The 16,556-nt window shown below is 39.0% G+C and overlaps 2 protein-coding genes across 15 annotated transcripts in view; one reads left to right on the top strand and one right to left on the bottom strand.

Moving 5' to 3' along the window:
- MIGA1 (mitoguardin 1) overlaps window positions 1–9,446 on the bottom strand; it is a 38,865-nt gene extending 29,419 nt beyond the window's left edge. For 2 of the 5 annotated variants that reach the window (XM_068141094.1, XM_068141097.1), the window contains exons 1-7: window positions 8,939–9,184; window positions 7,808–7,978; window positions 4,476–4,653; window positions 3,808–3,944; window positions 3,424–3,550; window positions 2,811–2,947; window positions 1,954–2,077 (exon numbers count right to left, since the gene is read on the bottom strand). In XM_068141094.1, coding sequence (XP_067997195.1) covers window positions 1,954–2,077; window positions 2,811–2,947; window positions 3,424–3,550; window positions 3,808–3,944; window positions 4,476–4,653; window positions 7,808–7,906 — 802 coding nt within the window. In that variant the 5' untranslated portion in view covers window positions 7,907–7,978; window positions 8,939–9,184. Of the gene's footprint in view, window positions 1–1,953; window positions 2,078–2,810; window positions 2,948–3,423; window positions 3,551–3,807; window positions 3,945–4,475; window positions 4,654–7,807; window positions 7,979–8,938; window positions 9,188–9,227 lie in introns of those variants that run through there. The other 3 variants (XM_068141095.1, XM_068141098.1, XM_068141096.1) reach the window with 3 other exon arrangements.
- USP33 (ubiquitin specific peptidase 33) overlaps window positions 9,336–16,556 on the top strand; it is a 40,274-nt gene continuing 33,053 nt past the window's right edge. For 4 of the 10 annotated variants that reach the window (XM_068141073.1, XM_068141066.1, XM_068141065.1 and 1 more), the window contains exons 1-3: window positions 9,559–14,501; window positions 15,313–15,410; window positions 16,433–16,486. In XM_068141073.1, the coding sequence (XP_067997174.1) occupies window positions 15,330–15,410; window positions 16,433–16,486 (135 nt within the window). In that variant the 5' untranslated portion in view covers window positions 9,559–14,501; window positions 15,313–15,329. The other 6 variants (XM_068141072.1, XM_068141069.1, XM_068141068.1 and 3 more) reach the window with 3 other exon arrangements.

Here is a 16,556-nt window from a genome sequence, read left to right as displayed (position 1 = left end):
TGCAATCACTGCATAGGTTTTAATATTATTAGCAAGAAGTTTAAGGGACACTGTATGCAAGCCACCATTAATTTGAGTGCAAGCATTCATTTCTACAGTAGAAATCAAAATACAAATATGAAGTATTAGGAATCTAGTTGTGACAAGGAGCCCTACAATTTGAGAATTTTCCCCTCTGACCTGCAGTTCTGCTCATAAATAAAGGTATTGTTTCTCTCCCAACTCTTTGTACTCCTCCTAAATTAGCTTGACTAACATTTCAGTCTGCTAGAAAACATCTTAAAAAACCCCACAAAACCCAGCCCAACACTTTCTTCAAGGACAGCCTACAGAAAATATTAGAAACTCTTAACCCTCTACCCTCTCACATTCACCACTCAGAAATAACAAGATTAAGATTTCACTCCACAGTTTTCTGCCAGTTGCCTCCTTCCTGATTCTGTGCAGCTTATGCCTGCCTCAACTGGGCAGAACAGAGACACCTGCATTTCCATTTCTCTTCAGAGATGTCAATTGTATTTTGCAGTAGGATATTATTCTTAGTAAAGAATGCTATATCAGCTTTATACCAAATCTTGGTAAGTGAAAACTCTACTCACTAAACTACCTCTTTCCTTGTTTTCCTCACTCATCTGGGCCAGCATAAATAAAATCCATGTCAGACATCTACTCAAGAGATCATAAATAATTGCTATACACACTCAAAAGGCATTCCATTATCAGAACAGTCTTGGTAGACAAGAATCCAGTTATCACATCTTAAAAAAATAAAATATCAATTTAAAATACTTTGGGGGTAAAACACTGACTAAGCACTGAACATCACACTGAGTGCTTTGAATACCATTTTAATAATTTTCTGTCTGAAGACTGAAACTACAAATAAACTTCTAATTTAATAACTGATAGATAATGCAACTTCATTTAGGGCTTATGGTTTCATATACTAAATTAAAGCATTAAAATGCTTTTCTGCTTCATGAACTACAGCAACAGGTACAAGCAGGATGCCAACTATGACCTAAATTTCATTCCCACCTTACTTAGAGCTGTATTTTAAGACTTGCAGGATAGCATGAGGGCTAAGAGATGAGAGTACTGCCACCTCGTGCCAGTGAAGCTGAAGCCTAATACACAAGAATCCTGATTGGAATTAATCCCAGAACATGTTCTGCCTTTAAAGTCTGACTGTTATTTGAGATGCTTGATCTTGAATTATGAAAGAACATAAAAGTACCAAGTCTTTTAGAACCTCTTAAACCAATTATTTAAATAGAAATAATCAAACTACCTGTACCAGCCTGTCTGGCAGTAACTACTTATTATATTTGCCATTTTGAAATTCTGGGCTAAGTCAGCCGTAACTGTGGTAAGTTTCAATCACCAAGGGTAAGACTTTTGGCAATGGATATCTGTTTCAGACTTTGGGAGTTTCAATAAAAAATTATGACAACCCCAAAAATAAAGAGTCCATGCATGCAGTTTGACAGGTCAAGACATATAAAATATCTTTTGAAAGGCTCCAGTACCTAGGTCCATGCTATAAAAAGGGTGGTATCTTACACAGAATCACAGGGATTTGAAAGCACCTCTGGAGATCACCTAATCCAACTCTCCTGGCATCTGGGAGGGTTTTGAATGTCTGCAGATGCAGACATCACTGCCTCATTCTTACTGCATACTTAAACACCCAAATCAATCTAAACTTCTGAAAAATGCAATGTATTATGAAACTTCAAGTATACCAACAAGCCACCAAAAAACCACTTCCTCTCAGTCCGTTCTTATCTAAAATACAAGCACCACATCAAACTATTATGTAAAGAACTGATTTTTTTTTCCCCCAGTTTACTTACTCATACGTGCAATTCTGTTCTGTGGATACTACAGTGACTTCCTCCCCCACAACAGTCATCATTACAAGCAATGAAAATATAAAGTAAGTGTACTCACCAATATCATTAGCTAGAGAGGCAGGATCAGAAGCCCCAAGGGTAGCTTCAAACTCCTCCTGGAGACGATAAGCTCTTTGAAGAAGGGATTCAAGCTTATGAATGAATTCAGCACTAATGATATCCTGCAAGAGGACAGACATTTAAAGATTTTCTACTTGTTTACAGCCAGTAAGAATCCTTTATAGAATCTAAGAATATTAAGCCTTCAAAAACCAAACCATGCCACTTTAATTTCCTAGAAATCACACAAAGATACTGCCAGATGAGTATTTCAACATCCAAAATATACACACTTTTCTAAACATACAACTTTACTTAGTGTAATAAAAATAAAATCTAAATTTTACAATACTCCAACATTATCAGTGATGTTTACTCCACAAGAAATAATGAAAGCCACACAGGGATATGTTTATTTCTAAATATTTTTAGCATTCATTTCTTAAGAACAAAGGAACTGAAATAAAGTTCAACTATGTTATTTGTATATATTCACAAACTGATCATCTTTCCCAAGCTTTGCTAAACAGGTATCCTCTCACAGTTACACAAGAAAGGGATGACCAAATGGATGCTTGGCAGCTCAATAGTAGCATCCAGAAACAAACACTGATTCAACAGCAATTGCCAAAAAATGAAAACCACTAATTCTCTCCTCTGTCCTCCTCAAAACAAACAAACAAACAAATTCAACAGAAACAAAGTTAGATGTCCTTTAAATGAAATACCAGTAAATTGGAACTTTGAATTAATTCTCAGGTTTGGTAGTTGAATTGGAAGTGGAAAAGATTCAGGTAACAAAATGTAGTGAATTTTCAGGGCAGCAACAGTAGATTACAGACTGGTTATACTCACTTCCACACTTTCTTCCGCAATTGCATCTCCTGCTCCCAGCTTAATGGAACCACAACCTGCCTCATCTTCAACTTGCCGGTTACGGAAAGTTAGTGCCTGCTCCCATCGGCGCAGTGCCTCTTCAAAAAGTTCCATACCTAGGGGTGATCAGGAATACCTCCATCCCATCAAATGCACAGCTTCCACACGTGCTCATGTTTTACAGTGGCAGGAAAATACGTAACTAATGTATATAGTAGAGATGTAATTTTTTTAAACAATGGCAATACCAACTATTAAAAAAAACACCCAAAAAACAAACCAACAAGAGATTTGCCCTTTTAATAACAAAGTTCACAGTATGATTAAAGCAACTGGGTTCCATGGCTTTTTTTCCTATTTGCTTTCTAATAATAATTGTATAGATTACTACTACAAACGTAGGAACAATAATAAAAAAGTAGTATTTGGAAAAACTAACTCTAGATCAAACAACACCTCATTATTTTATGGCAAGGTTCTTAAGACAGCATGAAAGACCACCACAATAGTATTATAAATTGTCACTTTGACATAAAAAGTAATTAGTTATATTCAGTGTTGGTCCATGCTGAACATTCTCATTTTAACTTACCCATCAAATACAAATTTTCAGGTGTAGTTACTGGAATATTAACAAGCTTAATATCATCTTCATCTGCTTTATCCCAGGAATTAGAATTGGCACAAGCACAGCTGTGACAAGAGGTGGCACTCTGAACCTTAAATACAAATAAACAAATTTTGAACTGTTGCTATACAGAGTATCCTTAAAACTTCATTACTGCCAGAGTACATTTTATCTGAGCCATCTGCTTAGAAGCTGTTTATACTATGTAGTAAGTACAATGGCCTCCTCAGCATCTCTAGCCTTTTGTGTAGCTTGTTCAAGAATGTTGTTTCAGCTTAGTGAAACCATTAGGTGCCTATCACGTGCAAGTTAATAGACACTCGAGAGCCTTAAAACACTTTCACTTACCGAGGCCAGGCTTTGAACTGAACCGGAGTATTTACTGAAAAGTCCTCCATTTGCATAGAGACAGGACTGAGATCCTTTTTCCTTAGCAGAGCTCAAAGAAAGAGTCAAGTTTTGCCGACTACTGGAACAACTAGAACCTACAAGATACACAGATATTAAAGCTTCTGCAAATTCAAAACATTGCTTCTTTCTTTAAGAAGATCTATCAAGAATTACACTCATTCTTTCCAACAAAATCCACTTTAAAAGCAAACAGTTATTCTTTCATTTAGTTTTACATGATAAACTACAAGTTAGAGCATTCAATATATATATATGTAACAGTATATATAACAAACATGTATTTGGGCATAATTATTTTCCCATCCTATAGGAAATTGTTTGCTTTTCTTAGTATTGCTATGTAAAAAAAAATTCCAAACTCCACTGTTAATATACTACTGATAAAAAAAAGTTTTAATCCAAATTCATGACTAAAACTTCACCACTGAGAACAAGACTATCTTATTTATAAGACACTGTTAATTTTGTTTCTAATGTGCACAATTTTTGCTTTATATCTACTTAGCATTAAAGGAAAATAGTTTGGTTTACTATTATACACTGTAATGCACAACCATCCCTCACACCTCTTTAACAGTAAAAACCTCAGAGGTTCATTCATGCACCTTTTTCTGATGCAGCTGCTTTGGTACACTCCAATACTAGATGACTTGGTTCCCATGGTGGCACTTTCTTATTTTTCTTTCCACGTCTTCTTTTGAAGTGATGGGCCAGAAAAATAACAGATACTGCACTCACTGCTGTTACTGTGAAAAGCTTCTTTAAGCCAGGGGAAAGCTTTATCTGAAAACAAAAGAATGTTACTTCATTCTGTGCTTCTTAACTCCTATCTTTCCTCCTACTGTCCTTTTGGTTCAACTTAGGCTATAATTTGTCTGCGAAAGTAAGAGATGCTGCTCTTCTGTAGCCTGAAAGACAACCAAATCTGAGGAAGGACATTAACTGCTTCTCAAAACCTGTGAGGGCCAGTAGGCCAGAGAATTTACAAAGTGACAGAGTGTGTGGGGCCACCAAGAGACAGATTGTGACACTAACAACCCTAAGGTTGGGGGAGCTAAGTAAATGGCTCTCAGACAAACTTTTCATTTATTTGTTTTTAATGCCACAACAATGCACAGCCTCAGCTAATTCTCTAACAGTAAAAAAATACTGAGAAGAAACTCATCCTTCACAACTAGACTATTTATTGCCCTAGCTGTGAAATACCATTTGCATGGTATTTCAGTTTGGGAAGAACATGTATTTAAACATTTTTTTTCTCTAAATAAACCTTCCCCCTCCCCCACCTTAATTGTTGTATTTTATTTTGGCTGTAGATCAGTCACAGGTTTTCAAATATTAAAAGTAGCAAATAGAACCACATATACAAGCAACTGGAATTAGAAGCCATTAACATGAAAAAAAGTGATGAGATACATAAAGAAGAGGCATTTAACTGAAAACTAGAGTCCACATTCACAAAAATCTTTGGGAAGTCTATGCTGATTGAGAAACAGACTGCTGGGAGAAAACCAGATCTGCAGGTCTTGGGGCTAATACCATGTTTCTGTAATATGTTTCCTCACAGGAAAGCCAGCTGTCCATTGAACTCCATTGCACATCAGCAGTCCCTAGTTACTGTGCTATTGGTTAATACTATCAGAGTTGTGCAATTTAAGAACCATTGAAAGCTTTGCTCTACATGCAGTTGGCAATCAACCAGTCAAACATCTGTGACTTGAGAATCCTGTCCTTAGCAGTACTGTATCCTCACTGACGCTGAAAACCTAGCATTGTACTCTACAAGGAAAACCCTGAAACACACACTTAAAAAAGATTATTATATTTCACAGAAAAGAGCTAATATCTACATAACAGATTAAAACCTCAAAGTTCATAGAATTAAATGTTAGAACTAAAGTTTCAGAGAACTGTAAGTGGATTTTTAAGAAAATTGTCTGCATCTACAAACATGATCATAAATAAATTAACAGTGAAATGAAAATGCCCAAGGAGAGACAGGTAAACAGTTGCCCATAATAGAGTTGCATGTGGTATTTTAAAAGGCTGAGTACTCTGCAACATAAAAAGAAATCAGTGATGTTGCAGTGACAATTTTAAATTACCCTAAATACAGAAAAAAACTGAAAATAAACCAATGTAGCTAAGATTGAGAATACCTCGTTCTGCTTTTACATGCAGTAAAACTTTGAAATGCAGTTACATGAATACATAAAAAATTACACAGCTTTTGCTTACAAGCATCTAATTCAACAAAACAAAATTACAGCCACATTAAAGACAGTATCACAGTATCACTAAGGTTGGAAGAGACCTCGAGGATCATTGAGTCCAACCTGTCACCACACACCTCATGACTAGACCATGGCACCAAGTGCCACATCCAATCCCCTCTTGAACACCTCCAGGGACGGCGACTCTCTGGGCAGCCCATTCCAATGACAAATTTCTCTGTCGGTGAAGAACCTTCTCCTCACCTCGAGCCTGAACTTCCCCTGGCACAGCTTGAGACTGTGTCCCCTTGTTCTAGTGCTGGTTGCCTGGGAGAAGAGACCAACCCCTTCCTGGCTACAGCCACCCTTCAGGTAGTTGTAGAGAGCAATGAGGTCAGCCCTGAGCCTCCTCTTCTCCAGGCTAAACAATCCCAGCTCCCTCACCCTCTCCTCATAGGGCTTGTGCTCAAGGCCTCTCACCAGCCTTGTTGCCCTTCTCTGGACACGTAAGACACAAGGTTTAAAAGCAGAACTTCATTGGGACCTGCTAAAAGTTGTTAAAAAAATATATTCTTGGCATTTCTAATTATAAACATTTTTTTTTTCTTTTCTTTACCCTTGTCCATGATTCAGCATACACAGGATGGAAAAAAAAGACCAAACAAACATCTACTGGACTGCATTTTGTACAGTCCACTAGATACTTTTTTGTTTTCTCCTGTGTATTATGGCACCGGGATATGACTCCCTCTTCAATAAATTTATTCTTTGAGGGCTACAACTTAAGCCTTAATACTTCCTCAAGTAATTCTCATTTATGTCAAGCTCTAATTTATTACATATGTAGTTAAAGGCAACTAACATCTCTCTTCTCTGAAATTCTACAACACAATTACCGCTCCTCCTCCCTGCTTTCAATATGAAGGGACTATAGGGACAAATCGTACGACTCCCTGCAGACAAGGAGTATCAGTCTCACAATACTTCCAGCTTTTGTCAACCTGAAAACTAAGTTCATAACGCAGTCTTTGCCCAGATTTGAGCAACTGCTATCTATGTTGTTAGTGAAAATTAACCTATACTGTAATGAAAGGTATTAAAAAGAGATCCCTCCAGGGCCATCTGTAAAAGGAAATACTGTGATTATCAGAGCATTAAGATTTTCTCTGAAGATCTTTCTGTAGATAAAGCAAACAAACCCAGCTGAAAGATCTGAGTGGGTTCAAAAACCAGTCGTCTTTGTTTCAGTCAGGTGCCATTTAATTAATAAAACAGAAGTGATGTGAAAACCAGAATAAGGGTTTCTGGTTTAAATTAATGAACTATCACTCAGATTAATTTGGTGAGTGTTACTGGCAATCTAGGAAGTATTTCAAACAACACTCAATACTATTATTCAAAATGTATAGTTATGTTTAGTTTTTAAATACTTACAAATCTACCAAAAAGGATTTTGATATTTGTGCGATGAGAATCATGCAAAAGGAACACATGTAGACATTGCAGATAAAGCAATCTCTTCAGCCAGATGTGATGATGCACTAAGTATTTATTATCAGAAAACAAGTTCTAGTTCTATATTATAAACAAACTAAAAATTATTCTGACCAAATTTAACTAATAGTAAGCTCACATACAAACAAACACAACAAATTGCAATTAAACATCTAAACACATACGAAAAGTGACAGCATTTAGATAACATACATATATATATATATTACCTGATTAAGAGAATAATACCAAGAAAGGGGAAGGTGAAATACCCGTAAAGCTACTGTCTTCAGAGAAAACCGTGCTTCAGTGACAGTTTCTTCTGACATGGCTCCTCCTCTCCCATAACCTCAGTAAGTGGAACTTTCTTGAAAACAGCCACAGATGGTCTCTGGAATACTCTGTCAAATGATGGATACATACTAATTATGCAATAGAAGCCCTAGACAGCTTTCTTTGACAGGCTCAAATCTCTTATATAACAGGTACATGACTTGTTTGGCTGATGTTTCTGAGTAGTGATAAGAGTTGTGCTTACTGAGAAGACAGCAAATTTGCTGGGTCAGCTTAGGCCCCTTCCCTTCCAACTGCTCTGTGCAGAGACCTGTATAATCAGGACCTACAGAGATCTTAGCCTGCTGTTAGTAGCTGGCAGCTAATTTGTTATATCCTCTAAATCATACATGGCAATAATCCCATTTCTAAGATCACTACTGTTACTGAAGAATATATTTGCCAGCTACAAGAGTGAAAAGATTTAAGAGTAGACATGAAAAGTTTGTCTCAGAGCTTCGATTTATTTGCAGACGCACGAGATGAAAAACAAATACTATAGCTCATGTAATCTCCCCCATACAAAGGCACATTCCCTTTATTCTCTGATGCTAAACAAAAGGCAAAACTTCTGACGCGTGGCACGCAAGACCGCAACCGTGGCATGGAACAAGGTGGAAGGTGAGGGCAGGCCACCACGCCGAGGGAGCGCTCAGCTTTAACTACCGGCTATCTTCCCTTTGCCGATGACTACGACCAACAGGGTTACGCTTGTGCCAGAGGCGTTTCCTCAGGACAGGAGCCTCTTTCCCCAGCAGAACACAGAGCGGGGCCCGGCCGGCCTTGGAGAGGCAGCGAACCCCGCCTACTTTTGCCCCATTAAAGGCAAAAACCACCTCCGTCCGGCCCTGCCGAGCTCTCCCCAGGCAAGACAGCCCCAGTCTTGCTGTCCACGGTGCCCGAGTCTTAAGGCGCCTCGGGCGAGGAAGGAACAGAGCCCTGACACCAGTTCTACGCCACCCTTCAGCCCATGTTCCCCTTAGCCCACATCTTCCTGGGCAGCCGCTGCGATTACCGCACTCAGTTACCTGCCGAACACCGGGGCGGGTGCCCCGGGCAGCAGCCGCGGCCCCCCACGGGCAGCTGCCTCCCCGCACCAGCAGCTAGTACGAAACCGGCAGGAGATCTGCTTCCGGGACAGAGGGAAACGGCCGAGGTCGGCCAGGACGCAGCCCCTGTCGCTGCCACGTGAGGGTGACCCGTTCCGCTAGGAGTCTGTGTCCGCCATCTTTACATAGGGCAGCCGCCCTCTGCAGACAACTGCTAAAGACAGGGCGACAGCCTGGCGACGTCATCTTTGTGCAGGGCAGTACTCACGTGAGCGGTGGAGGCGCCCAGTGCGGCCATTTTTGTGCGGGGCTCGGTTCGCGGCCGGTGTTGGTGTTGCCGCAGCACCAGTCAGCGGACGTCTGTCTATAGGAGGAGGTGCCGCGGCCTGGGCGCTCCGTCTTCTCCCTCCCAGCGGCCTGCTGCAGTGCTGCGTCCCGGGCGAGGAGCGCTACTTGCCTGCCTGCCCGCCCGCCAGCACCGCTGTCCCTGGGGGCTGGGCTTCGCCATCAGTGCAAGGCGCGGGGCTGGTCGCGGCCCGGCTTAGCTCAGGGTTCCGAGCACGGTGCATCCTTCGGTAGCTCTGGTAAGAGAGGGAATGTAGTGGGGAAGGCGGTTTGGGTCCAACGTCTATGAGAGGGTACAGGACCGGTGTCTCTTTAGGGTCTCAATGTCCAGGGCAGCTCAGACCGCTGGGCGTGTGGCACGGTGATGGCCGCTGCCGGCGGCCGTTTCGGGGGTTGGAGCGCCGCGCTCCCGGAGGGCTGGGCGGGGGCTGGTGGCGGTGTGCGGCCTTGTCAGTCCCGCCAGGTGGCTGACCTGAGCAGTGGGGCGGTGGTACTTGGGGCCGCTTGTTTCCAGCCAGCGGGGTCGGCTTGCGAGGCAGTCAGCAGGCTAGGTAGGTACTCTTGCCTGCCATCCTGCTTGCTGGAAGTGGCCAAAGGGCGTTGAATCGACCTCCCGAATTACTTGCTAAAGGCGAAGCCATGTTACGAGGGTATTGTAGATACGATGCAATTCTTCAAGTAATAATTTACCTCTAAGTGCTTCCGTTCGTTCCGTGACATCTGCATGTACGAGGAAAGAAATGGACCGAAGAAAAAAAGTCTGGTGTAGCGCCTAGTGGAAAATCACTGCAGACTTACACGCGCAGGCAGAACCTGGGTTAGGAGAATCTTCTTAGAGATATAAAGATCAGCAAATAAGTTTCAGAGTTAGGATTTAAAGTGGTGGAAGAAAGCAAAGAATCCATGATCTGTGTACCCTAAGAAGCAATCTAAAACGTTTAACCATGTAAGAGCTTATACCCTCAATTCAAGCATTTTTTAATATCCTTCCTCTTTGGAAGCAATACTTCATGACAGAAGAATAAAAAGATATCTTACAACAGTGACATAAAAAAAAACCCTGGCTTGAGTAGGTAGCTCTTGCTGCCTGAAGAGAAGGACCAGGTATCCTTCATCATCTTGCTAAGCATGCTTTTGTCATTTACTGGGAAAATACCGGTTTTAATAATAAATACATAACTAATTTTTTTACTGGAGTTAGAACTAGTAGTGTCATTTTTGTAAGAAAATGGGTTATTCTTGTTTAAAGTTGACAGCTGAAAATAAGAAATACAGAAGGATAGGAGATGAAAACCAAAACCACCTAATGATTGAAAGAATAGAAAGGAACTTAGTGTGTGAAGTTAAAGTTAATCTTCCCTGCTTCTTGGCCTGACTATTCTCAAGTTTGGTAACAGTACTGCTCACATACATTATTATGCTGAAGTAATTGCTGTAGAGGAATTCAGTGAAGTTTTTAAAGAGCAACACACTTCTTTATAAAACGGATAGAAAAAAAAAAATATCCTAAAAATCTAACAACATATGTATAAGGTTGTAGCTTTCAATAGTTTGAAATGATTGCTAGTGGATTTTTTTAAATTATACAGATATGATTGCACCCCTGTGTCATAAAATGAAAATAAATGTCAAGTGTGACTATTTTAGTGTGTCACTAGGTAAATGACTGAGCTTAGAGCTCCCTAGTTTGATATACTGCTAATCAGAGCTGTACAGGTGAAATAATAAGATACAATTACTGCTTCAGGTAATTGCTGTCTTCAGAATAATCCTTTTGATATTAAAAACTTGTACCAACATTCCCTTGCTGAGGCTTGTGAAATGATATGGTAAAACGGCTCCATATTTAGGGACATCAATGTTGCAAAGAAATATGTTTGTTATTTCAACACCTGTCAAAGTTTTAACTACTGTAACTAGGCAGATGAAAACTTTTTTTTCTTGAGAGAGAATTTAAAATCTGTTATGTTTCTTTAGGAAATACTAGTCCCCAGATAGGTGCCTAAGATCACGTTCATGATCATTTGAATTATCTTAGTGCTTGATGAGATTTTTCTGTGTGCGATAGGTCTGCCATGGTAGGCACCACACAAATCAATGATGCTTTAAATTGCAATTCACATTTCTCTGACAGCTCATGTGAGTAAATGTTTTTTTTCCTAGTGAGTGCAAAGAGCAATGGGGAACCCCCATTGAGTTCAAGATAAGTATTACAGGGTTTTTTCACTGTGAAGTATGACTCCCTGTATGCATTGTGCAAAAATGTGTTAATAAGTCGTATTGAATGTTAAATGGCTCACTAAGTTGAGGGATGTAGTATGATGCATTGAGATGGATGGGCTGAAAAAGACTTTTCAGTGGAAACTGAAAGAGCTAGCAGTAGACTACAAGTTCTGTCCCAAAGAGATGGAAAGCATCTGATGAGAGGCTTATTGCATGAATATGATCATGAACATGTAATGTGGAAACTTGAGTTCTATTTGCTGCTAATTTTTACTTTATTCTTAATCTTACAGTGAAGCAAAGATACTTTTTGTGTCATATATATATGTGGGTTTGTTGCTTTCAGTTTAGGATTATTCTAAGGTTCCTATGAAACTACAGAATATTTTTGAAGGTTCTCTGAAAGGTGACACGTATACCCTGGTTATCATTGGGCACATGATTGCTGTCTAAGAATTCCTGTCTTTATAAGTTTTTAGAATTCTGCGCTGTGAGGAAGGGTAAAATTACTGATAGAGATCCTTTGTAATGCATAAGCTTCTAGTTCAGGATGCCCCAGAGCTGGAAAGAATGCAGGGAAGCTATATATTCTTGTGAAATTCTTACTTTCTGTGAATGTCTTTTGGTCAGTGGTGGAAACAGGATACTAGCCTAAACAGGCCTTTCATCTGACCCACGTAGAGCTGATCATATGGGATATCTAAGTACTTTCCCACTACCGGCTATCACATATCATTGGAACCATGAAATGGAGATAAACTCCAGCTTCAAAAGAGAAATATAAAATGGAGTATAAGTTTGTCTTTTGAAAATTTATGAAAATATGAAGATGGGACTTTTGGATGAAGTCAGTGGAATGCAGAAGCTTGTGAAAAAAGCAGCTATGAGGAAGATAATTAATCTTTCCAGATAGAGTAGGAAATGGTAAAATGGAGGAAAGGCAGTGAGGGAGGGAGGGGCAGCCCTGGGCTTGCTATGACTTGGAGAGATTAAAGATGAATCATGGGTTTGAAATTTATTTTACAGTTTTAGACTTCATCATTACATCTTATAAAATGTGCTGCTGCAGCTAGGTATATTAAGCTACTAAGGTTATGGCAGTACAGTGAGTTATCATGGATGGAAGGAGGTGTTTAAGAATCTTGTTAACAAAAGGTGAAAGAAAGGCCATTCAGCTTTGCCCATATAACCACGTGGAGAATACATAAGTAGGTTTCTACAAGGGATGCTCTCCTTAGGAACAGGAATAGATACGACTTCCATAGGGACATGTGAGCTTCAACATATTTTCATCTTTCTGGTGGTTATGAGAAGAGATGCAAACTGCACCAAGACACAATGTGGCATGAACAGAACTTCTGGGGTTAGGTTTGTTGAGAATTACAGGTCTGGATTTGCATGATTGCAAGGTGGGGAAAAGTAGCTCTTAAATACAAATCTGGTAGTGTGTGGTGAAGTCTTCTCCGTTCATTTTGTGTTACTTGGAATATAACACACTCGGAATGCTTCTTCTATAACAAAATTAAGTCTAAAACTTTATCAATTCATTATATCAGTCTTTCTAAAGCATTTGTGTTAAGGACTTAGCATTAATTCACACTGATTATTTTTTTAATTACCTTTTTTAAGATTATCAGCTCTTTGTTTGAAATTCACTTGTCCATTTTTAACATTTTTTCAGCCTTTGCGGAATGTGCCAGAGGAAGCATACATTCATGTTTCCATTTCTGCTTTGAAAAGGAACTTCACAGTTCAAAGTATAACTGCCAGTGTGATTGAAGTTGAGGTTTGGCCTGAAAACCCACAGTTTTCTTACTTGAATTGTCTTTCTGCAATACTGCATAGATTACAATTAGGCACTTAACCGAGCAAATAATTCCCCAGCTGCAGCTTATTTGAGTAAGGATTTTTAAATGTTGTGCCATTGATCCAGGAAGAGAATTCTGACCTCATCTTAAAAAAAAAACAAAAAAAACCTACAAAAATTACCAAATTACTAATTTACTGCAGTATTTGCAGGTTTGTGAGATAAATCTTTAAATGTTTTATTGTTAGCATGATATTCAAAGAATGAAAGATACACACGTTACTGAAGTAACGTGTTGCGTATATATGCAATACTCAAGATATTTATTATATAAGTGAAATAAGTGTATATGTCTGTAGTGTTTATATATAGATTACATAAAGTATTCTATATTACTCCTGTACAAATAATACACAGTGTTTTAATAGTATTTGTATAGGAATGTTTGTAGGAATAAGATGAGACTATTTATACACACACACACATATTAAACCTCTTTAAATAACCAAAGGGTACTGAAATTAAATATGATTCAAAGTATGATTTGAAGTAAAGACCACAAATCAGAAGTCTACTAGAAAGTATGTCTGAGATGCCTACTAGGCAAGTGTTTTCCCCCATGTTGTCAAAGCCCTAGGCTACTTAATACTCAAAGGAGTGATTGGTCGTGTAGCTGGAAGAGCAAACATAAAGCTGCCGAAGCAAGCAGGGTAAGAGGAAAGAGATGTTGAGAATAGTGCTAAAAGCTGCAAACAGATCAAGGGGTGTTTATCACTCTGTTAGACTGAGTTACAGGTCTTGATAAAGGAATGCTAGATTGGACAGATGATAAATGGGTAAAGAAAGATAAAGTTTTCCTTGGGCTTTTAGAGAGACTGACATGTCAATAGTAATTAAGCGACAAGACAAATGGAGTGCTCGAGTGGTTCTTATCTACGAGTCAGTTGGAGCATTTACGGAAAAAGAATGTTGAGTTGATTTTTTTATTTTTAAATTTTTCTTCTGTGAAGCAACATAGCTTTTTGTGCAACCATCAAAATAGTAATATTGTATATAGCATTCTTTGTTTCTGATAAGTATTCTGTGTCTGCATCAGAGACCTTGGATGGACAGAGACAACTCAAGAGAACAGCATGTTCACTTCTACTGAACACTACACTGTTATATGTGAGTGACAAGTTTCAGTTTGTTTTTGAGGTATGATATACCTGAATCTAGAATGTGTTCTTCAAAAATATCACAGTATATTAGAGGTTGGAAGGGACCTTCAGAACTCTTTGGGTCCAATCCCCCTGTCAAAGCAGGATCACCTAGGGTAGTCTGCACAGGAATGCATCCAGGTGGGTTTTGAATGTGTCCAGAGAAGGAGACTCCACAATGTCACTGGGCAGCCTGTTCCAGTACTCCATCATCCTCACTGCAAAGAAGTTTCTCATGTTGAGGTGAAATCTTCTATGTTCAAGCTTGAACTCGTTGTTCCTTGTCTTACTACTGCACACCACCGAAAAGAGATTGGTTTTCTTCTCCTTTACTGAGAAAGCCAGGTGCTCTTGCATTTTAGCCTATACAACTTCAGCACACTTCAACACTTTCCAGAATATACAGTCAGAGACATCATCAGTTCTGGGCGGACTTGAAAACTGTTGGTTTTATGTTTTTGGGGTACCATGGTAGAGGTCAGGAAGTTAAATAATCCAAACCAGCTCTGCTCCGTTAAGGATTTAGTTCGTTTATGCCCTGAAAGTCAGAGGATTTTATTTTAGAAGGCATTTAATTTGGACTGTTGGATTCTCTTTCAGTTAACAAAGTTGGTTATAGTAATTTACTTCAAAAAAGCTTGTTCTTTTGAAAATGTTATAAATGTTCCTTATTAGATATCCAATATTGCTGCCTACTGTAAGGAATTAGGTTTTACTCATTCTTATTTCTGTTGACAATTGATTCCCTGGTCTTGAACATCCTGGTGATGTGATCTCAGAAAATACAGCCTCTGAAATGTCTTCGCCCGGCAGCAATTGCCCGCACTTGGAGTCAGTTGGTGAGATAACAAAAGAGGAACTCATACAGAAATCTCATGTGAGTTGTAGCAGCATACTTTATTCCTTTCACTTTTAACTGAGATCACTTATTTTGCCTTGTCATGTATTGTTAGTTTTAAGATGCATTTAAATATTAAATACGGGCACAATCTTCTGTGCCAGAATAGCGAAGCGTAAACAAAGTATGGGAAGAACTGTGGACTTGCTGAAACTGAAAAACTCTTTTTCAGTATTTAACACTTGAGTAGTACCTTTCTCAGCAGTGTTTTCCAAAGCAAATGACGTTTTCATGGAAATTCTGAGGAATTAGCATAACACTAAGCTGAACTTTATTTTCAGATATTGCTATTGTAGCAGTTAGTTATTTGAAATGTTAATGCAATATAGTGCAACAGACAACACTGAGTAGAAATGGTAACAAAAAAAACTTACACTTAAAATTTTTTCTCAAATAACAGTTCAGGTTTGGATGGAGGAGCCACAGTTCTGAGAAACTGCTCCTAGCTGAAGTCTTAGTTTCCAACTAGCATTGATAAATGGAACTAAGAAAGACCTTGTAACCCATTTTAGCAGCTGGGAGATGGTGAAAAGCCAAACCTTTTTCTGTCTATGATGCTGCTGAGGGGTGGGTGTAGCATTTCTCTGATATTGCATCTCTTTGGTTGTAAAACTTGCAGGCAGTGTTGACTCTCTGCAAATAGGAGTATGCAATTATTGTTAGTTCTATCACTTTTGTCTTTTTATGTTAAATTTTTAGGAAAGATCAATTTTGAGGACACTTATAGTTATGTGATATTTTTCCAAATAAAACATCAAAATATATTACAGATTTTGGTTTAAGAGAGCTCTAAGGTGTTACTAGAAGAACAGGCCAATCTTCATTATGTGAAGCAGAACAAAAATTCATTTGCTTATCAACACACCCTTTTTGTTTGTTTTTATCTTAAAAATTATTCTGCTGATACTGAGCTTTACAGTATGTTCTTCATGGTTTTTCTCTTGAAGTTGCGGTTTTCTGATGAAAGTAAATGAACTAAGACTTGCTTGTGTGTTTAATAGGGCACTTGCCAGGACTGTAAAGTCAGAGGACCCAATCTTTGGGCATGCTTAGAGGTAAGTTGTTCTGCCTGTAATAGGGTCTTCTCTAGTGATGTGTAGGTAAAGCTGGTAGTATTTTTCCTTT

The sequence above is a fragment of the Melanerpes formicivorus genome, unplaced genomic scaffold, assembly GCF_026170545.1.
Source record: "Melanerpes formicivorus ecotype bairdi unplaced genomic scaffold, bMelFor1.0.p_v2 SCAF_7, whole genome shotgun sequence".
Lineage (NCBI taxonomy): Eukaryota > Metazoa > Chordata > Aves > Piciformes > Picidae > Melanerpes > Melanerpes formicivorus.
This window is presented reverse-complemented; position numbering and strand designations above follow the sequence as displayed.